The sequence below is a fragment of the Acinonyx jubatus genome, chromosome A1, assembly GCF_027475565.1.
Source record: "Acinonyx jubatus isolate Ajub_Pintada_27869175 chromosome A1, VMU_Ajub_asm_v1.0, whole genome shotgun sequence".
NCBI lineage: Eukaryota > Metazoa > Chordata > Mammalia > Carnivora > Felidae > Acinonyx > Acinonyx jubatus.
In genome coordinates this window covers 188,367,076-188,390,922 of record NC_069380.1, presented here as the reverse complement: position 1 = coordinate 188,390,922, position 23,847 = coordinate 188,367,076, and the positions used below count along the sequence as shown (strand labels likewise).

General features: G+C 40.2%; 1 protein-coding gene across 5 annotated transcripts in view; it reads left to right on the top strand.

Annotated features, from left to right (window-relative positions):
* The window catches only part of SGCD (sarcoglycan delta), a 934,755-nt gene that overhangs the window by 765,610 nt on the left and 145,298 nt on the right, over positions 1-23,847 (top strand). For all 5 annotated transcript variants that reach the window (XM_027077705.2, XM_053199779.1, XM_027077715.2 and 2 more), the window contains one exon: positions 18,879-18,966. In XM_027077705.2, coding sequence (XP_026933506.2) covers positions 18,879-18,966 — 88 coding nt within the window. The remainder of the gene's footprint in view (positions 1-18,878; positions 18,967-23,847) is intronic.

The window sequence follows — 23,847 nt, the reverse complement described above, 5'->3', positions numbered from 1 at the left end:
CCTGAATAAAACATAAAGGCCCTTCTTTCCACTTAAACTTTAGTTCTTGGATTATAGTAACAATATTTAACTATTTAACTTGAGAGAGTTATTAACAGGAGGAAGACAGTATATAGACAATTATTAACACTCTGAAATAGACACTATATGAAGCAATCATAAACCCTAAGAGGTAGATATAACTCTTTGAAGTTTTCTGTAACAGATAAGGAATCTGAGTGATATAGCGGAGAGCTCATATCTCCTAAGTAGTAGAGCTGGGAGACAAACCCAGTGGGTCTGGTTCTGGGGCTCTGCTGTGAGGATGGTCCATGCAGTGTGAAAAGTTCTATAAAGACTGTTCTCTCCTCACTACCTCAACTTTTTCAGACTAAATCAAAGAGAGATTTCCCACACTCAGTATCTTTCTTGTCTGGAATCATTATCAAAGAATGAGTAAGCTAAATGTGATGCTTAATGGTAGAGTAAATTTGTCCTTTGAGATGCTAGCATGTTGGTTAGTTGGCAAATTGATTTATTGAAAAATAAGACAAAATAAGGAACAAGAAATTCTATCGAAATAGTTTTTTAACTCTTTCAAGCTCACATTGGTTTTTAAAATATTTAATTGTGGTAAAATACATATATGCCACTTTGAAATGTACACATCAGTGGCATTAAGCCTACCCACATCATCCTGCAGCCTTCTCCACCACCCATGTCTGCACGTTTTTTGCAAAACTGAATCTCTGTACCCATTAAACACTAAACCCTCTCCCACTCCCACTCCCCCACCTGCTGGCAGCCACCACTCTCCTTCCTATCTGAATTTGACTTCTTTAGGTACCTCGTATAAGTGAAATCATACATTGTTTGTATTTTTGTAACTAGCTTGTTTTATTCACACAATATCTTCAAGCTCCATCCATTCTGTGGCATGTCAAGATTTATTTTCTTATAAAGGCTGAATAATATACCACTGTTTGTGTATACCACATTTTGTTTGCCCATTTATCTGTTGATGAGCCAAAACACATTTTAAGAGCCTTATGGCACAATGACTTAACTGCTTGAATTTTAGAGGTCGTATCATTTTGTAATCAAGTAAAGACTTAGAGTAGAAAGTCTCTTTCATGCTCCAACACTATGTAGAAGAGAGATCTGAAGGCTCACAGACTCAGGAACTGATTTATCTAAATAAACAGGACAGTCCCACAGTTCACAGAACAGAAATTTCTGTTGACTTTTCTTCCATAGACTCATAAATACAGAATGCTTCCCACTGTACATTTTCATCTCATTTGTCCTCAATTAAGCTAATCATTTTGTTTGAACAGCAGTTTGCTTTTTTAGGTTGTGTTTAGGTTTTGTGAAAATTTTACTTTCCACAGCAAGTAATAGATTTGTTGAAATACTAACCTTGGGGAACACGATTTGACAGTTCTTCAAAGAATATATAAAACTAATTACAAGTGAAAGTCATTTCAATTTCAATAATTAAAGAAAAACCTGCCAGCCCTGGATTATTCTCTTTCAACTCATATCATAGACCTGTCCATCATTATGGTCCCACACATGCCCGTTGACCAAATTACATGAATCAAAGAAGTGAACATCTTTCTCTCTCTCTTTTTTTCAGTGTTTTATTCACCCTTTATTTTAAAATAAAATTTGCATAAACTCAGTTTTAAAAAACTGAGATGTCTACCAAAATAAGGATATTTCTAGTGTTTACTTCTAAAAGTTAGTTACATGGCTTATTTTACATGTTTTAAATAATAGCATGCTATTTATTATTAGGATAATATAAGGATTATTAGGATAATTATTATTAGGATAAACACCAACTTTAAAGGACCTACCATGTTATGGAATCATCAAATCTCAGATTGGAAGGAACGTATCTTAAAACTTATCTGGTCCCCACACTCAACCTGCACTGGATCCATGTGGTGGTCTGGTCCTTTAGCCTTTGCTGGAATACCCTCTGCCCTTTTTAACTCGAATTTTAGTCCTCTGTGTACCCTTGGCATAATTCGGGTCCTCCTTCCTAGTTTTACTTAATATTTTCCTTTTATATGACTCCTGTTTTCCTTTGATATTTTAAAAGACAAATTTAACACTACGTGAAAAACCAGCATGATGTCCCATGAATAGAAGCCTGACATAGAGAATAACTATAAATAGTGAGAGAATAAGCTTAAGATCAACTCTGTCTTTGATAAAAATGGAAATGTGGAAGTATTGCAGATGTATTAATGTCAGTGGGGGCCCAAAATTAGACATTGTCTTTAACATCATGAAAGGTAGAAGAGAGTTGAAAGGCAGTGACTTTCATATATGTAGCACCATGCTCTATGACCCCCCCCCAAGTCATCTTATATACCGCTGAGTCCCAAACTTCGAATATAAATTTCATCCAAAATACTGTCCAAGTTGATATAAAAGTAACAATCACACTGCCATTTGTATAGGGACCACGCATTAAGTATCATGTTTAACAAAATAAAATGAGAATAAGTAAATATTCAAAGTATGATATACACCTTTTTGAAATGTGTTAGACCCCTGCATGTGGTAAATTCAATATTGTCCTGAAATTTTGAACTAAGCTCAGAGATGGTGGTCCATCACTGATGGGTGTTGGATAGTGATAATGATATTACATTTATTATTAGCCATGCCAAAATAATAGCTAATGTAGCTTTGGGGTGTGCTGTCTGCCAGACATAGTTTTCATGGTTTTCTGACATTATCTAATCCTCACAGTGATCTAGAAAGCAGGGTCACATTTCTATTGTATGGATGTAGAAGCTGTACAGTAGAGGAGTGAAGTAATGTGTTTAGGTTTATGTGAGGCTTCTAAGGGGTAAGGGTAGAATTCAAACTCACATAGTCTGATTCCAGAGTCTATATCATAATGACCCTAATCTCTAGTGCACCCCCATTGAACCAATGAAAAGCATTGTAAAATATATGGGGTGACCGTAAATTCTGCAAACAGAGGTGACTAATTGACGTATCTGAATATTTAAGTGACCAATTAATACCCATTTTTGCCTAGTTAGAAGGTCACTCAGATTGGTTCCAAGAGGATGGCCACTGTCCTGTTGGAGGTGGTGATGGACTGCCTTGTCAATCATGTCTTAAGCTAGACTGGATGTGCAAACATGTGCAGCAACCTACCTGTATCCCATATTTGGACCCTTCTGATAGGCAAGAAGTGCAGGTTTCTTCAAGAAAAAAACATACAAACCATCTGAGACAATGCATCAAAGATACAACAGCACGGTTAAGGAAAATTTGTTAATACACCACATGTATTGCAGTTTTTCAGTTCTTTGAATTCTGCATTGCTAGCAAGGAACACCACAATGAACATTCATAATGTCATTGAGCACATCATGTATTATAAAATAATACCATGAAGCTAATTTTAAGTATATACATCAATGTTTATATACTTCAGGATCATATTGTATTTACTGTCTTGGCTGTTGGCCTCTTTCTGTCTCCTGCTTGCAAGCATAGGGTCTGGATCTGAATATAGTATTCCAGAAGTACTCTGATTATACATGGTAAAGTAGGAATATTTTCCTGTCTTCAGCATTTGAGGTACCACAATCTAAGAGTATTGACCTTTCCAGCAACCACTTAATTCAATGAACTCATGTTGACTTTGACATTCATCTGATAGACATTTTTCACACCTACCTTGTACAAGACTCTGTTTTAGGCACTGATGGCACAATGGTGAACAAAACAAAGGCCCTGCCCTCCTGGATCTTTTATTGTAGTAGGAGGAGACAGATCACAAAAACACCATCAAGTAGACATATAATACACATTAGGCTGTGCTAAGTTAAAAGAAAGAGAAAGCATCTATGTTCTTTCTCCGAAGGGTAGAGAATAAAGAGGCTGCTGTGACTATCGGGGGCGGGGGGAGGGGGGCAATGACTATCTGGGGGGAGGTAATTGCTGCCACAGGGAATAGGAGGTACAAATGGCCCCAGGCTAAGGAGAGGAAGGCACCTGACTTGTTTGAAGAATAGGAGGCCAAAGCCACTGGAGTAGAAATGACAATGGGTTTGAGGAGAACCTGATAGGGAATAAAGATTAGAGAAATAGTGGCAGACTAGATCATATGGAGTCTCATAGTACGAGTCTTAATTTAAGCCTTAGTTGTGATAGAAAGCCACTGAAGGATTTCCCACCTACCCCCCATGGGAGTGACATAATATGTTTGAATTTGAAAAGGATTACTCTGGCCACTTTGGAACTGGTAGACATTAAGAGAGCAAGAGTGAAAGGGAAATCAATATAGACAGAAACAGCTATTTTTATTTTTCATATGTCCAAGATAGATTGGCTTCATTATGTTTTCTTTGATTTATAATTTAATTGCACTGCAGTCTGAAAATGTGTTCTACGTGACCCTGTTTTTTTTTAATTCCTTTGTGAACTAGCCCAACATTAATTTCTGTGAACACTTTTGTGTATTTGAAAATAATGGAGAACTGCTATTTGTTGGGGGCAGAATTCTCATATCCATTAAATTAAACAAGTTAAATATTATTATTCAGATTAGCATCCTAGTGCTATTATTTGGTCGACAGAGTCTATAATTTTCTAATAGATTTTTGTTAAAATATCACACCAGGGTTTGCCAAATTTACCTCATGCTTCTGACAACTTTTAATTAATATTTCTAAGCTACAATGATAGTTACATGTCTGGTCACGATTTGTATAGCTTCCTGTTAGATTTTTAGTTTTGCATGTAGTTCCTACTTATGCATTACTGCTTTTTGCTTTGTCTGAATTAATATTGATACATCAGCTTGCTCTTAGTAAGTGTTTACATGGGATATCTTTTGGTCCTATCTTTATCTTCAGCCTTTCCATATGGTTTTGTTTTAACTACTTCTTTTATAAATAGTATTTTCTTTGATTTTTATATACATAGTATAGATTTGTTTTAATTTCTACCATCTTGGTTTGTGTTTCTTCTCTATCCTCTTTGCTTTCTATTTTATTTTTTTTAACTTTTCCCTTTCTCTCTTTCTCTTTTCCTTCTTTCTCTATTTCTCTTTTTTTAACTTTTTCTCTTTTCTCAATTCTGTAAGAATTGAGCTTTCTTTTCAGAGGATTAGTGACAATGACAAAATCACTTCTCTCCCTTTGACCTGCCCTAGAAATTAGAAATGTTTGACCTGCCAAGAATATTAAAAGCACACAAAAATAATTTAGAAACTTACATATTGCCTATCTTTTCAATATTTTTTATTTAATAATATGTTATGTTATTTTAACATATTTTTGTTTTATATTCATGATATTCATTATTATGAGAATATTATATATTCATGATTTTTTATGGTTGTGAAAATAATACAAACATCTTTTTTTTTTTTTTGAGCAAGAAAATTAAAATCGTTATCTGCCACTTCTTAAGAGCTGTAAGGACTCCGTGGTCATGGCATGAAGGTCCCAGCATTACATACATTTGAATTATGAGCCTAGGTCTAGGTCAGGTTTTGTGTGACCTGGGGATTATTCCTATTTCACCTTTATGTGAATTTGATAATTACGTGGATACAAAGTACAGACACCTTGCCTCAAGTATGAAGTATTTTGTTTGAATACTCTCTTATCTTCTACCTATCCTTCATGAATTCCCCCACACAGGCACACTTGGTCTAGGACCCCACATGGAATCAGTGCTTCCTGTCCTCACTTTAAATCAAGAGTTTCCCCCCGTGTATCGGGGGAAAGATTTCCAAGAATCAACAGTCTCCATTCTTCACAAGCCAGGTTCTTCATGGCAGCGGGTAAGGAAGGCTTACATGTAAGGAGCAGCCTCTATCATAGGATCTTTAGACACCTTTTGTAGTCAAGGTGTCTTTCGATACCTCCCTATATACACCAGACGGCTATCTACCCTGCCTAGACACAAAATGCTATGCAGGACCTTCTTCTTTAATGTCAGGTATGGTTACCACATATGACCGTACCATATGCTGTACGTTGTGCATATATTATCTTTCTACTCACAGCAACCTGAGGTGGACGCTTTTCTCCCCACACTCTACATGAGAAGACAGAGACACAGGTTAAGTTACCCACTGCCAGCATATAGAAGAGCTGAGTTCCGTGTCTCTCTCACCTTCCCCCAATCAGGCTTTTAACCACCATGGACAAAGCAGAAACATTTCACTTCCTAATATCTCTGCCATTTTCCTAGGGCTGACAGAGCTTATCAGTCATCAACATCAATGATCTAACACCCTTTCAAAAAATACATGTTTGAGGAAACAAATATGATGCTAAATTCCTTGTATGTGCTATTTTAGTTCATCTTTTAAGTTCTGTAAGGGAGGTACTGTTCTTATCCCTATGTTGCCCATTGTTATTATTCCCATTTTGCAGTTGAGAAATTGAGGCTGTGTGGTCTACACAGACTAGCTCAAAAATGGGGTCTCAGACAGGGGCCGTGTGCCCCCGCATGCCCAACATAACCATGACAGCACATCACAAAGAAGGGCTCGAGTCACCCCAAGGTTAACAGTTTGGGCTATGTCACTCAACTGATTTTTTGAGAGGCAAAGCCTCCACCAAGTCAGTCGGCATTAGGCTGACATTGCCACTCTCCCACAACAGAAGCCAGTCCTGTGCAACAATTGTCTTTCTTTCCATGTGAGCAATTCCAGCGTCCACTTGCCCTTGTTTCTTTGTGAGAGACTCACGTCATCTTCGCTCAGGACTCTTCCTGAGAGATGCTTTTTTGACTCCGTAGAATGCCATGCACCCTTCTGTGAAAGGTCAAGATCCAAAGCAATTAGGCCTTCGCTGATGGAGGGAGGGAAACATGAGCAGACAGAGCTGAGGAATGTGTGGGGGCCAGCCACAAAGCCTGGACTTGTGCTCCCAGATCCGGGGGTGCTCTCGGGCCATCATAAGGACACCATGGGTAGAAGGGCCCTGTTTGCAAATGTGGCCAAAAGCCAGACAAGTTTGGCCTACAGCGTTTCTGCAGCAAAGAACAGCATGGAACAATTTTCGTCTATATTACTTTGTGTATCAGGGGGAATGAAATTTCCATGAGGAAAGCCTATCTTGGTCTTGTGGCTGCTGAGTTTTAATGCTGTGCTATCAGAATCTGCTTGACCTCACAGGGGAAAGCCTGAGCTATCTCCTTGCACTGAAGTCTCTCTCTGTGTCATGTGTCTCCCTCTGTGAAGATTCCCCTAACTGTGCCAACCAGAACCAAAGTATTCCTTCCATTACTTACAGCTCAGACTGTACATCCCAGGGCAGTGGAACAGGAGCCAAGTGCTCAGGTCTGGAATCCTGAGTGCTGAGTCCTCTCTCTCTGCTGCTCACCAGCATGCAGGTGCAGACTACTCATGCCCCACAATTATCCTCAATCTTCTCATCTATAAAATGGCCGTAACACCTGCTCGCTAGGATTGTAGCCATTAGCCAGCCAGCAGGTATTATTGAGAGCCCATCATGCGACAGACCCTCTGCTAAGCCCGTTCATGGTCTTAAAGACAGGAAGCCAGAGATAATCTAGGTCTTAATGTATGTATTTAAAGCAGTCGATAAAGTAGCATTTCCCAAAATGAGTCCTGCAGTGTTTTGTGTTAACATGTGGTTTAAGGAAAAATAATCCATTATTAAGTAAATCTTAGAATTGTTACTGCACAGAGCTAACCAAATTATGTTGATATAGGACTTCTCAGAACTGATAATGTAGTAACTTACTGTGCAGCTAGAAGGAGGGGTGAGGTATGTTGAATTTCCTAGACTTTTTTGCCCCCCCCCAAAAAAAACCCTTTCTTGGTCAGTTGTTTTTTTTTTTTACGTTTATTTATTTTTGAGAGAAAGAACATGAGCAGGGGAGGGGAAGAGAGAGACGGAGACACAGAATCCAAAGCAGGCTCCAGGCTCCGAGCTGTCAGCACAGAGCCCAACACAGGGCTCAAACCCACGAATGTCAAGATCATGACTTTTGCCGAAGTCGGATCCTTACCCAACTGAGCCACCCAGGTGCCCCAGTTTTTTATTTTTAAGAATGGCTACTCACATGTTATGGAAGAGTTTTCTACAGAACACTGGGAAATCTTAGGAAGAAGGTTCAGACAGTTACTCAGGTATTATTTTATATCGTGTGAAGATGAAATTGTCACCCAAGATAATATTAGAGGACAGTGAACATTTTCAAGTGCTGCCTGTGTAGTCTGTCTCTGATCTCATAATGGTTTTGAATTATTACCTGAGTGTTAATGTTGTCTTTCTAAATACAGAAGTATCATTTAAATGGTCCATAAAAGAGCAAGGAGGGTGGACAGATATTTAGGCATATCACAAACCACAGAAATAAAACACTACATATTGGTATAGGAACAGGCAGAAAATGAAGAGACCAGAAGTCTCTAAGACAGACTCCTGTATATTTGGGAATTAATGTATGATGAAGGTGGCACCACATATCAGTGGAGAAATTAACATTCTCTTGGTAAGTAGCATTAAGGAAAATGGCTTTCATTTGGGTTCTCACCTAAACTATGTACAAAAGGGTATTCCAGGGACAATGAAGACTTAGTATGAGAAGTAAAACTGAAGTGTTTTTTAGAAGAGAATATAAAGAATGAACTAGGACAGGAAAGGGTTTCTTTATGATACCCCAAGAAACTATCGTTAAGAAGAAACAAATGAGTTTTCTTACATCAAACTAAACATTGCCGTTCATCAGAGGACAGCGTGGGCAGAGGTAACAGAACTGATGGCAGCACCGGGGATTGGTTTCCCTCCATCCCTTGATCATCAGTCTCCAACCACATGGGCCTTTCTCTCTGCCCCTTTTATTTATTTTTTTTAAATTTTTTCTACATTTATTTTTGAGAAACAGAGTGAGACAAAACGTGAGCAGGGGAGGGGCAGAAAGAGAAGGAGACACAGAATTTGAAGCAGGCCCCAGGCTCTGAGCCATCAGCATAGAGCCTGATGCGGGGCTCGAATCCATGAACTGTGAGATCATGACTGTGAGCTGCAATTGGATGCTCAACCGACTGAGCCACCCAGGCACCCCTTCTCTGCCCCTTTTATGTACCAACCTCCTTCCTGCCTCAGGGCTTGTATACTTGTCTATTGCTCTGTCTAAAAAGTTCTCTCTTTTCTCAATTCACCTAACATCTACTTATCCCTGTGTTCTCAGCCAAAATGTCTCTCCCTTAGAAAGACCTTCCCTGGCTGCTCTCATTTCACCTACAACTTTGTGTTCATTGCACTCATTGCAATGGCAAGGATATAATCATTTATGGGACTCTTAATTTCCTGTCCATGTCCCCTTCCAGGTGGTATGTACACTCCAGGAGAGCAGAGGCCACCTGCTCATACTTGACACACTGTTTTATGCTTAGAACATATACCTTTAAAATGTTAGTGGAATGAGTTGATTAGGGGCAGTTGAAAGAGGACATATTCCATAGCTCAGGTTAGATGGATGCTGCAAGCCCAGGGAAGATTCAAGCATAATTTAACCTTTATGTCAGTAAGAATTTGGGGTAATTATTTGTGCCCCTGCTTCTCCCTGTCATCTAGAGACTCAACATCTCAAATCTCATTTGTATTACCTGCAGCTCATTGCATTCCATAAGGTGGTACACAGATATTCGTTGATTATATATCTACACTGCTTCCTCCCACCGTGCTTGGTTTTCTGTGTGTGGACTATCACTTCAACCATGCTTAACGACTTGCCTTTTGAAAACTCTCTTTGACAGTTGGTGTCAACCTCCATTTAATTACTTCTTTTGTTGACAGCTCTCACTCTCTGTTGACTCTTAATTTGATCTGGGCATTCAGTTATTCAGCAAATATTTATTGAAAATCTAGTGGGTGCCAGGAATGTGCCAGGCACTAGAAAATCTGGCAGTCCCCTTCCACTGGTGACATGCTAACATGATACCTCAAAGGAGTCATTGAACAGAGCAGCTCAACTTAGTTAAATATTGAGAGAGACCTAAATGCACCCAAACTGGGGCACAGTGCAGAGAGTGGCTGAACAGGAACACTACAATGGAAAAACTGGACCAGTTCCCAGCTTATTTTGAGTAAGCGCTTCAGAGTGTAGCTTCATTATTCATGACTGGAAAACTTTTCAAGACAGTAGAAATCTACCCAAGCATCATTATAAAAAGATATTCTAAAGTAAAATAAAAACTAACCATACTCTGCTATTTTTTTAAAAAATACTTCTCATGCTTTGCAAAGGGTTGATTCAGAGACAACTAAAGCATCCTCTTGACATTAATAATAGATAATAGATAATAGAGGATTTTGAGGCTTACTAAAGATAAACTGACAAACTATCCTTTGGAAATGATTTTAATACAAATCTAAGTTGGTGTCAGCTTAAATTTTTCTAGTATTACTTAATGAACTTTGGTCACTGGTGCCAGTACATTGTGAAACCTATGGCAAAGAAATGGTTACTTGTGATTACAGTGCTTTCTGTAGGCTGAGCAGGGAAGGAATGATAATGGATAGAGAGCCATATGTGAAGAACTATCTGTGAGAGACCTCTACACTATTGTTTATTTTAGTATTCCTTCTTTTTATGTTCTTTATTTATTTTGAGGCAGAGACAGCAAGCAGGGAGGGGCAGAAAGAGCAGGAGAGAGAGAATCCTAAGCAGGCTCTATGCTGCCAGCACAATGCTTGATGTGGGGCTCAATCCCACGGACTGTAAGACTGTGACCTGAGCCAAAATCAAGAGTTGGACCCTTAACCAACTGAGCCACCCAGGTGCCCCTATTTTAGTATTCCTAATGGCAAAATCCCATGGAAATATACTTAGGGGAGACTTTCCCATTAATGTTATCAACATCAAAGTGAAATCACACGTCCATAATGTAGTAAGCTTCCTGCCTCCTCAGAGATTGGCTGGCTTCCCAAGGTATCTTCCTGAAGTTCTGGATCTTAGAATTTGGCAGCCTAATATAGCTTTCAAAAAAATTGCAACTTAAAAAAAATAGTTGTACATATGCAGAAAAGTTGCAAAGATAGTGCAGAGTGTTCTTATATACCTCACAGTATCCCTATTACTAACATCCAAAATTAATATGGTATATTTATCAAAATTAATGAACCAGTATTGATACCTTATTACTAACTACAGTCCATTCTTTATTTTGATTTCCTTGGTTTTTACCTACTGTCCTTTTTATGCCCAAGGGTCTTCTCCAAAGTACTGTATCACATTTAGTCTTCATTGTTTCTTCAAAAGGCTCTTCTTAGCTGTGATGGTTTCTTGGACTTTCCTTGGTTTTGATGACCTTACCAATTTTGAAGAGTCTGGTCAAGTACTTTACAAAATTACTTTCAGCTGAGATTCATATGGTGTTTTCCTCATTGTTCGGTGGGTGTTACAGGTTTTGAAGAGAAAGGCCACAGAGGTAAAGCATCATTTTCTTCACCTCTATCAGAGGTGCATGCTATCAACGTGGCTTATCACTGCTGATGTTGACCTGGATCCCCCTGGCTGAGGCAGTGTTTGTCAAGTTTCTCCACTGGGAAGTTACCATTCTCCATTCCATCCTGTACTCGTTGAAAGAAAGTCACCTTTAAAGAGTAGGCAGTTAACATAGTTAACTATGAAAATTGTTTGGAATTCTTATACATGAAAGACTTATTTATTCTATCACATTTACCTATTCAGTCACTTATTTTTATCAGTCTGGACTAATGGATGATGCAAAGTTAGATTGTTTATTTGATTTCTTTTATATTTCTTGATGTAGGCATTTATCACTATGAATGTTACACACATCACTCTGAATTTCCTACAATTATTCTTAAATTTAGTGAATATTTAGCCATAGAGGCTATGTGGAAAGGTGTATTTGGGTTATAATTCAATACTTCATCCTATTATTTTGTTGAAATTCTTTCAGCTTTGGCCATTACACCCACTTTCAGTTGTCTCCTGTGTCCCTTTGACATGTTTACATGATTAAGAAGTGTTTTTCTGTTTGGTTTTTTATTTGTTTTTTTCAGCACATCCTTTCTTTCTGTCACTACAGGATGCTCCAGGTTCTTCTTGTATGTTTCTTGCCTCAGTCCTAGAATCAGCTATTTTTCAAGGGGCCCTCCTCATGTAGGTTTTGTGTAGTTTTTGTTATAGTTAATGAAGTATTTTGGTAGCCATTATGTAAGGCACTTGATATGTTTTGTCTTTCTTAATCTTCATTTCAACACTATTATATGTAGCCTTTAACTTCATTCCATAAGCATAGAAACTGGGGCTCAAAGAATGTAATGACTTACCTAAGGCCCCACAGTTAGCAAAAAAAAGCAGAGCTTGTGATTCAAGCCCAAATCTGTCTGACTCCAAAGCTCATACCCTGAACCCTCGTTCCACAAGAGCCAGACTCCCCTGTGAGCTAAGTTAACACTGGATGCAATCTGTGCTATTGCAGACCACCCTTAAAATACAGAAGCCAGTGAACTGTGCTCTTGGAAGACTCCTCAGAACTCTAGCCACACTGGTCCCTTCCCTCTCTGAACTTTGCACTGAGTGGAAAGCCTTCCCTGAACATGGAAGGTGCTTATGTTCTGTGTTATGGTTTTCTCTGTTTATCTAAATTCCCAGATCAGATTGTTAGCTCCTCAGGGAGCAAGGAAATATACTACCATGTAAGATTATCAAGAGAAGTAACTTCTAGAGGCCGTATCACTTCAGAACTGATTGTGGTGATACAGCTGCCATCAAAGGCACGTATTACAATCACTGCCTTTTATACCAGGAAAGGATAGATCTCCACTGAAGTGATATCACATCATTGTTATAATTTTGCATCAGTTCAGTCTTCTCCTGGGTGAGGAGCTTTCTCAAAGATAAAGGCCGTATCTTTCTCATTCTCCAGGGCATAGGACAGTGTATATGTTGTAGGCACTCACACAGTGTATGTAAAATGTTTAATTTAAGAAAGCTTTTGAGTCCTGGACAGAGACTACCTGTTCTTGATTTATACACAATTTTAACCTGCTTTCCTTTTAATAAGGCAATAGTACTTATAGAACTTAATGGTTCTTAAGAAGGTGGTTCTAGAGGTAGACACACAACAGCAGTGAGAAATGGTAGGTCTCTGTTTCATTCAAAAACCCCACTGAAAAATACAGTAAATGGAGAACAAAAGTGAAAAGGGGTAAATGTACATGGTCACAGAGAAAGGGAGAGGAAACCATGGAGACAGAATGATGGAAAGAGGGTAGATGAGAGCTAAACATGCCTGTAGGATTGAAAGTCCCTCTGTGAAGTGAGTGGGACAGGGCCCCTTATCCATGAGGTATTTTAAGTGCAGTGTCTTTACCCATAGAAGTCAAAATGCACCTGGACTGGTCAAAAATCTGCATAAAGACCATACACTTAGCCTCTCCATCTGTTCCCAGTTGACCCAGTTAGGTAATAAGTACCTCTTCCCAACCTCACAGAAGATAGGAAGATTGTTTTCTAGAAAGTTTGACCAGAGGACCTCTGGTCATATGAAGTCAGGAATAAGGCATGAAATCAGGTTTAACTGAAAGTCTGTCCCTGAACAGCAAAATGCCCAGACCTCTTCCCCTCTGATATTCAGAACTCCTGTATCAAAAGTTATACCCACCAATTTCCTGGCAGGAGTTAGAGAACTATTCTTTGATGAAATTAGTCACGGGTACTGACTGCCCACTGGTACTGACATCTGGAAACTCTCCATTGAATTAGCCAAACCCCTACTACTGTACCCTATGGCAAGGTTCACCCATCTAGAAGCACACAGCTTCCAACCAGTTTTTTTATTCTCATGTAAGAGAGAATAGTGCATCAATCAAACAAGGAAGGGATGGCATAAAAAGGAAGGGTCAAAGAATAAGAAAATGCTCTTGAAAATGATGAGTATGATAATACAAGTGTTTTAAAAAAATCAACAGAAGAGATGCCTCTGGCTCAGTCAGTTGAGCATGTAAATTCAGCTCAGGTCACAATCTCACAATTCGGTTCATGTGTTCAAGCCTTGTGTCAAGCTCTGTGCTAACAGCTGGGAGCCTGGAGCCTGCTTTGGATTCTGTGTCTCCCTCTCTTTCTGCCCCTTCCCTGCTCGGTCTCTGTCTCTCTGTCTCTCTCTCAAAAAAATAAACATTAAAAAAGTGAAATAAATGAATAAAATAAAAATCAATAGAAAAATTGGATCTTAAAGTTGAGGATATTCTCCTCCCCCCCCCCACAAAAAAAAAGAAAGAAAGAAAAAGGATTAAACAGAAGGAGGAAAAAAGAAAACTTAGAAAAAGAAGCATTTTTTAAATGATGCATTTATTGTCTCCAGGAAAAGAAAAAAAATGTGCAAGACAGCAAAGGACATGTAGTTAAAGAATACTACTTGGCTCAGCTGTGGACAGTACACACGTAATCATAATGTAGCTTCTGAATATTGATTTTACCAGAGTTGTATGAAAGAGTCCATATGATTGCAGAAATCCAATGGATAATGTCTAAAGGTTGATAAATCAAGAGATATGGTGGAAGCCTATTTCAGGCCATGGGAAGAGAAATACATGAAGGAGCATTCTGGCAAATTGAAAGCTCTGGGGGTGGTAGGGGGTATGAGCCATTGCTCTTTGATTATAAGCTTTATAATATTTGACATTTCAGATTCATTTTGGTAAAGAATAAATAATACATTTAAAAAAATAAGATACACTCATTCAAAAATGGAGCCATTTGGCATTCAAAACGTGCGTCTTACAGCCCCCCGAGGACATCAGAGAACAAATAATGTTCGCTTCAGTGGTCTTGGATGGTCAAGAAAAGGTTTGATTTTGCTCTGCATGTTCTGCTTTAGAGAGACAGAGGTGATCCGTCTCCATCAAAATGCTGTGGGCATAGTTATATGGGGGAGAGTACTGATGTAGACTGTCCTCTCCCTATATGGGAAAAAGGGTTGTTCACCTCCCTTCCTCATCTCCCAGTCAGTCTCATCCCGTGTCCAGAAGAATGAAGGGCTGACTGGCCTCAGACTGACTTGACCTGGTCCAGAGCTCTTATCTTCATCAGAAGCCATGGATCTGCCACACTCTTTTCTGCCAGGCAGAAGGGACCTGCAGGCAGTTTCCTGCAAGCCCCTTATCCTCAGATGGTTGCATTGAAGTCAGTTAGTGAAAGTCACCAGGCCCAGAGGCTGCAGTGGTGAGTGGGAAGGACACAGGAGAGCGTTTCCTTTACTTGTTCTAATACTATAGAGACCCCAGTGTTTTGCAGTGGCTGGTATTTTCCTGGTTGGGTGTCAGTAAGCAGGGACAGCCAAATAAAAGTCACACTGACCAGTCACCACAAGAGTTGCTTCAGAGTTTGTTAGCTGGTTTGTGCATTTTACTTGGTAATCTTTTTGTTATCAGGTATATGGAAGGGGGGATTATAGCATCACGTCCCAGGCTAGAATGAGGCTTTTTGTTTAAACCATGACATACCAAAGACTGTGTTTCCCAGGATTTTAGCGTATTAGAACAATTAATGCTAAATGATAATATTTTGACATGGCGTTATAAAGGAATGGGTGGCTCTTGTATCTCTGGTTATAAACCTTGAGCAGAGCTGTTGGGAGATTTTTTTTTCCTGCAGTGGAATTGTTTGAATAATATTCAGGGCAAGCAAGTAGCATTTGAGAAATTGGGATTTGGAAGATAATAGTGAGCCAGCCACATATAGGGAGATCCTTTGACATGTGGAAACAGAAGTTGCTGGAAATGGAAGAAGCCCCTGACTCAGTGCACAGATGGATTGTGAAGATTGGTAATGCAAAGGACAGTCTTCCTCATTTCTCTCCATCTTACCCTCCCCACTTACCACCCCCCCCGCCTCCTTCCTTCCTTTCTTCCCTCTCCTTCCTTCCTTTCTTCCCCTACTGCTCGTGCCTCATTCCCTCCCTCTCCCCTCCCCCAATTACCGCAACAACTTTGGAAGTCTTACTGTGTGCCTGGCATTGGACCGCATGTGTTTTAATAATTACATATAGAATTTAATAATTTCAGTAATATGTGAGTTTTAATACTTCAATAATATTTGCACCATTATACATATCAAAAAACAACAACAACAACAACAACAAACTGAGGCTTAGAACGATTAAGTAACTTGCCTAGAGTAGCCTAACTAGCTAGTGGTAGAGCAGGGATAGTAAATTAGGCAGGCTGACTCCAGGGCTTCTACTGCATGTGCAGCACATTGTGAGCACACAGGTCTGTTAGCCATGAGCTTGCTGATCATACCCATGTTGGTGGTGGGGAATGCACAGAATGAACCACAGAGCAGTGAAGTGATTCGCTCAAGGTCACACACTGGTCAATGGCAACAGAGTCTATCCTGTTCTCTCACTCCAGGTAGCTCCTCTCTTCAGTGCCAGCTTGCTGAATATAAGAAGAATTAGTACATTAACTTCTAGAAACATAGAACTTCCTGTCTGTGTTCCAGGTTCTGAATCCTTACATTACTTGAGTTGATTTTAAGTTTTAAGTAGAACTCTTAAGTACTGCCAAAAGCAATGCCAAAGAATCTCTTTGAGGCTAATATTCGTTATGTAATGGACAGAAGATGGAAGCCTATGACAATATTGAATTTCTTCTTCTCTTAACTAATCAAAAAACAAAACAAAGCAAAAAGTTTACCATTAGGCAGAATTTTAATCTTAAGTCATTATGGGGGATTCCAGTGAATCAGTGGTTGCCCTGATGAAACAGAAGGTAAACCATTCTGGGGCCCCTGGGTGGCTCAGTCAGTTAAGTGTCAGACTTTGGCTCAGGTCATGATCTCACGGTTCTTGAGTTTGACCCCACATTGGGCTCTGTGAGGACAGCTTGGAGCCTGGAACCTGCTTCAGATTCTGTGTCTCCCTCTCTCTCTGCCCCTCCCCCATTCACTCTCTGTCTCTCTCTCAAAAATAAATAAACATTGAAAAACTTTTTAAAAATAAGGTAAACCGTTCTTTCCTCAGGGCCTGGGTGGGATATGGGTATTGATTATCCATTTTAGAAGTTCACCTTGGGCAAGAGCTCCTGTCCTAGTGTGGGGGAGGGAGATGATGACTTCTTCATCAGGGCAACCACTGATTCACTGGAATCCCCCACAAAGGATTGGGTGATGGAGACCATGATTTCAGATCTTCAGTCTATGGAAAGAATGCCTTCATGGAGGCTGCCTATCAGTACTGGCCAGCCACTCTACCACATGCAGGTGCTAGGCTGGGCTCATGATTCTTCTCCTATACCCCGCCTGCTTTAGAAGGAAAAAGACATCAACCATCCCACAACCCTTCTACCTCCTTGACCTCATTTTTTTTCATTTCGCCTTGGTGAAGCCTATCTATAGTCTTTTCAAGGCTCAGCTTAAGCTTTAACAAATATCTTTGCTTCCCACTCAACAGCCTCAAGCTATGAATACTCTTACCATTCAGGAAAGTTCCCCACAGGCTTTGTGGGCAACTCCTTAATTATCTGTATTGTTCTCTGCCTGGTATTATTTGTGTGCCCATCGTATTGTTCCCATTAGAATCCAAGGCTTTAAAGAGGAGTCTTGCTTATCTTTGCTTTCTGCACAGCTCTGGGGACAATGTTTTTCTGGGTTTGGGACTCCATGCATGTTATAGAGTTTTCAGGCAGATAAGTGCCATGTGGTAACAAAGGGTTGGAACAATGAGAATGACTACACACATCCTTTTTCTAACAACAGCTATCTGGATACTGACATGTTCTGGCAGCAATCATATTTCAGTTTATGGCTTTAGTTTACTCCAGGAAAGAGAGAACATCTAAGTTGACAAACTGTTGCCACATCTGGCCCTCTGCCTGTTCACTTATGGCCAATGAAATAAGAATAGTTTTTATATCTTTAAACGATCAGGGGAGAAAAGGAAAAACAATATTTTATGACACAGTGAGATCATGTTAAATTTAAAATTATTTGGAATTCAAATGTCACTGTCCGTGAATAAAGTGTTACTGGAATACGGCCATACCCATTTGTCTGTGTACTGTCTATGGCTGTTTTGCACCAAAACAGCAGTTACCAGTTGAGTAGTTACCACAGAGACTGTACATCCCACAAAACCTAAAATATTACCATCAGACCCTTTGTAGAAAAAGTGTGCCAGCCCCTATTTCGAGTCATTTTCAGAAATACCCTCCACAGTGTGGAAATGGATTGGGGTGCCCTTTTTGACAAAGGAAAACTGGATGAAGGCACAAAATATCTGAAGGAGGAGAAATTTGGGAACAAGAAAAGGGAGGCAGAGGCCTACTCGGAGAAGCCACATCTCCTAGGTCTGGTATACATATATGGCAAATATCTCCACAAAGAGACTATTTCAGTCTGAATTGTACCCGGCTTCTCTCAGCAGGTGGACGTGCCAGAGGGGCTGACCTCAGGTATTTTATACAAGTTTTCTGCACTCCATTAAGTATTTTTCATGGTTCTTTTCAAGAAATTATAAATGAGAAAGGGTGAAATTAGGAGATTACTGATCATTCCTGATCATTCTGTATACCAAGGGTAACTAACACCTGTCGTAAGATCTAAAGGACTCTTTATCGCCGGGTTATCTCTGAGTCGAGTGTGTGTGTGTGTGTGTTAGTGAAATCTATTTTAAGTATGTGTTGGTCTCTGTGGGTCTCTTTGGAAGAAATCCATTTTGGATGAATTCCAATTAATTATGTATGTGGGGATCATTAAACACTTGGAGTATTCAAATAAATACACATCAGTTAGAACTTAGTGAAAGCCAGTTCAGGTCCTTGGAGAGTTGTGGTTACAGTTTTTCATTTAGAAATCTGCCATTTTCATGTGTTTCTCTTATTTTCTTATTACAGGGTAATGCCCTGTACTTCAAATCAGCCAGAAATGTTACAGTGAACATTCTCAATGACCAGACTAAAGTGCTAACTCAGCTGATAACAGGTAAGACAATAAAGAACGTAGCAGTACCTGGTCCACGTGAAGCACTCAGAAAACATTAGAACCAAAGATTGAATGAAATATCACATAAACTAAAGAAAGAAATGTCTGCTAAGACATTTTAGAGTGGAGAAAGAGAAGGTAGCATGTGTTGCATGATTCCACTGGAGGGTAGAGTCTCATCATATGCACACATTTAACTTATGCAAATCCAACAATACTTGTTTAGAAGGGCAATAAACTACTTTTTCACGTAACATGGCCCCTAAACATAAGCCAGCTGCTTCATCTGGTGCTCAACAACAGAAAAGCTCTCTGCTCCAATGCTGGAGGAAAAGCTGGCTGTGTTGGATTAATTGAGAGCACAGTATACAAAAAAACCATGCGCATGTACTTTATGAGGTATAAAGGGGATTTTTAAAGTTAATTTGAATCCATGCCATGTTTGTGATAGGTGCTGACTTTGAGCCTGACCCAACTGCAAAATGCCAATGTACTGCCATTGATTATGGTTGCGAGGTTCCTTTCAATATAGCAGATCTGCTCCTAACAGTTGTGGAAAGCACCCACTGGGCTTTAAGCTGCATATTCCTAAAATTTAAACAAGGATTGGTTATTCACTATAATGATTATAATGATAAACATGGGCCTTATGGTCATGGTAATGTGTTGAATGGCACGACCAACGCCCCCAGTGTAGATTATGGGCTGCAGTAAACAGGAGCCATTATGCACCCTGCCAGTGGAAGGGAAAAAGGGGTATGTATCTGAATGGCACTGTTACACTTCCAGAGAGAAAATGCCATTTGTTTGGCTTCGGGGCTGAGAGAGAAGTATACAGATGGACATTTTGAGAAGCCAGTTGCCCAAATGCCCTGAAACATAAACTGTGACTAAAACATCTGGAGCCCCACTAATAAACATGCCACAAGAAAACAGGTGCTTTGCGCCCAGAGTCTTGCTGGGGAGAGAGTCTCTGTTCCCCACAGGAGCACCGCATCTGATGTCTGGAGATTCACAGCCAGTGGGTGTATTAGACCATCTACCAAGGCTAGAAGGGATTGCCGCACGGCAAAGCCCATAATCCATAAACATGTTGTTCCAGTGTGTGACTGGATTGTTGGCCTTGCTTATATAACATCTGGCCTGTAGTCACAATGCTAAATAATTAAATAAACAGCTTCAGTAAGCAATGATTTAAGCAGCATGTGTGAAAATTGCCTCCAGGAGGGAAATAAATCCAAACTCCCCGTTCCTGATTCCTCTGTTCAAAAGGAACCTACTTAGCCTGTTGATCATTTGCCATTTATTTGCCATGGGAGATTTGGTTTACTTGAGAGATTTTGTTTTGATAAAGCTGGAAGTGCCCAAATGACTATTCTTCAGTCAGTGTCTCTTCCCCTCCCTCTCCCTCCTAGCCTTCTCCTTTCCCTGCTTTTCCCCTAATTCCTCTACTTTCCTCCCCATCCTCTCCCCCTCCTTGTCTCCTCTCCTCCACCCTTGCTTTCCATCATCCTCGCCCTTCTCCCTTCCCTCCCCTACCCTCTTCTCTTATTTCTCTCAGCCTCTGTCTTTCCCTCTCCTTCTTCCTCCCCCATCTCTCCATTCTCTCTCTCCTTTTTCTCTCCTGTTTGCTCCTCTCTCCCTCCTTCCTTGTCTTCTGTCTTCCCATATCCCCTGCCCAAATTAGACCCTCCTGGAAGCTGAGATATCTACCCAGAGCTCTCAGGGTGAGGTATGACATAGCTCATGTTATAATGAGATGGAAAAAAGCCACTCTAACACCAGCTGGCAGGAGCCTTCCAAGATGATCTCTAGAGAAGATGATAGATGTATTTAAATATAATTCTGAGTACGTATACATATGCACACTCACCCTAAAGTTTTCCTTCAGGCTTCTCCTTTTACATTTAAGCACGTGGTAGAAAGCACAGAGCAGTTCCAGGAGACAGGATCTTCTAAAATCTCTTATACTTGCTGTTATACTTACCCGAGAGCAAATGACTGCTCTCATCCCAGTAGCCAGGTTCACCAAAACAATCCTGAGGATCAAGAATTCTCCTGCTTACCTCACAAAGGTCTCAAAAGCCCAGAAGAAATTCCAATGTTAGAAATTCAGGTAAATTTTTCACATGATAGAGTGCTTTAAGTGATAGTTAAGTTCTCAGGCAAGGCCATAAAAGCACATCTGGCCAACTCTGCTGCCGATTTAGTGTCCTCTCAGTAGTGGCCTGAACAGAAAGCCCTCTGGCCTGCAAGGAGGAAAGCTGTAGGCAAGTCTTCCGCAGAGTGGACAACAGTCTCAGCGTCAAGGGAGCTGAGAAAGGAGATTAGACGAGATGGCCCCTTTCCAGCTCCCAGATCTGTAGCATTGGCATGACTGGGAAACTGCTGGTATGTCCCGATGGTTTCCAGTTCTTCCCGTGTAGGAGATTCATTAAGGAAGTAGTTGACACATATTACCCGGCACCGAGGGAGATTAATTGGAGTAGTTTCAGGCTTCAAATAATGATTTTTTTCCATCCTAGAGAGGAAGAGTGGGTTCTCTGACGGACCTCCTGAGCAGTCTCCAGACCTATTTCCCATTTTCATTTCCTCCAGGACCCTTGTTTTTTTTTTGGGGGGGGGGGGTTGTTTTGTTTTTAAAGATTTTAGCCACATCCAGGACATTTGGCAGCCCCAGGTAAAATCAACAAAAGAACAAGCCATCTGCACCATTGAGCCAGCAGTTGCTCTGTGGGGTTTTGGCTAGAACTTCCAACTACAGAGCTTTATATGTGCAAATGGTTCTGGCCCTTGATAAATTCCTTTGTGTTCTGAGAAGCTCTGAAAAACAAGATAACTTAATTGTGTTTTGAGTTATCTGATTGTTTCGGTGTTTTTAGGACATTCTCTCATACATTTCAGGAACCAGTCATAAGTTCAGAGCAAACTTGCTTTAAACAGGCAGGTGTTCTCAACTCCTCCAGGGCCATATCTCATGAAACTGCCCAGATCCACGGAGGCAAAGGCAAAGCAGTTTTGTCTCCCAGTCATACCCCCATTTTGCCATTGACTAGATCCAGAGTGTCAAACTGTGCTCACCCCATGCCTATCCCAAGGTCATTCATTCATTCATTAACACTTCTTCACCTCCTGGTACCCAGTCTCCCCCCTCTGGTATGACCAGAGAGTCTTCAGTATGACCAAGTAGATACCTGCATCTTTGCCCTCCAAGAATCACCTAATCAAAAGCCCTCACTGTCCATCCCTGTTCTTTCAGGATTGTTTTCTGGTCCTTGTCTGTAAGCTTTCGACGCCCCCTCTCCCTATCCTCCAAAAGGTCCCCTCCTCACTGCTCCTCCTGTGTTGACTCCAGCTGTCTTCTCCTCTCTAGACAAACACACATCCCTTTTCTTCTATGGAACAATTCTGAGAGCTCAATTCCAGACCCAGATCTTCCATTAGCTGACCTCATGACCTTGAGAGAGCCCTTAGCTCTGCTGCCACTTGTTTTCACCTACGCATGAAGGCCATTGGAGAAGATAATGCCTCGGTCCCATGCCATTTAGAAAGTCTCTGCTGTGTCTGCTGTTTCCATTTCCTATTCATTCAGGAGCCTTTCCAATGCCCTTCTTTTTGTCAGAGGGCTGGTGTGGATGTACTAGTGGGAGATCACACTTCCAAATTGGCAGGATTATGTGAATGAGGCAAGTGCACTAAGAGGTGATTGTCATTAATTATTTTCAATGTGTTGGGACCACTGTATTAGAAACTTGGTGACAGGTCATGATCACAATGATGATAGTCATGATTTCGCAGCACTTTCCCACCTACAGAGTGCTTTTTATAAATATAGTATAATTTGATCCTTTTAATCTTTCTATAAGGTAATAGAAGAGATGGTGATAGTACAATTCTACAGATGCAGAAAAATGAGGTTCAGAAAGATCAGAGGATTTTCCCCAAGTCAGATGACCAGAAAATGAGAGAGTTGGAACATAATTCGTGTCTTCTGATTCTTAGTCTGATAGTCTTGTCGTTGAGGAAAACACCCCTAGACGTCCAGGAGCAGTCCTGGCAATATAAGCCAGTCTTTTGTGTTCTCCTGTTTGAACATAATCCATTTCGCAGAACATCAGCACCAGACAAGGCAACGTGGCAGTCATGAAGGATCAAGACAAAACAGAAAACAAAGACAACTCTAATCATGTCTGAAAACAGATAAAAATGGAAACACCTATCCAAACCAGCAAAATGACTGAACTTCTTCAATCCTGGTTAATATCAGTGACTTCTGTTTTTTATCCATTCCAGGTTTAGCATTGCTCTGATCTTCCCCACCTCTAGATAAGATTTATTAACATGCCAATTGTAAAATTACACCCACTTCCTGTCAGCACCTTATCCAAAGCAAAGCCTTGCTTCCTTAAATTCAGCCCCAAAATAACTTAACATAAAACCAAATACTATAGTAAGGTCTTTCTTACTGAGATGCCCTGAGTGGTTGTCCCTGGTGTGTGTTCTCTATCACAACAATGAATAATAAACTCAACTTGTTCACCTACATGTTTGTTCTCTTTGGTCTATACCTGGAAGGCATTGAGGGCCCTTTCATTACTGCTTTTTATAATTAAATGACACTGTCTTGAAAATAACTTGAAACAGAAATGCTCTATCAGAATCTCCTGATCAGCTTTGGGAAAATATAAGATTTCTAGACTCTTTCCTCCATTTTTTTTCTTTATGAATTTCTGGACCAAAAGATAAATTCTTTTTGATCTGAGTGAGGTTCTGTGAAGATGATTATACCTCCCAGGTTATTCTGATTAATTTCTGCAGACCAGCTTTTGAGAGCCACCTGAACTTGAGATATTCAGTTAGCTCTAGTTCAGATAAACTACA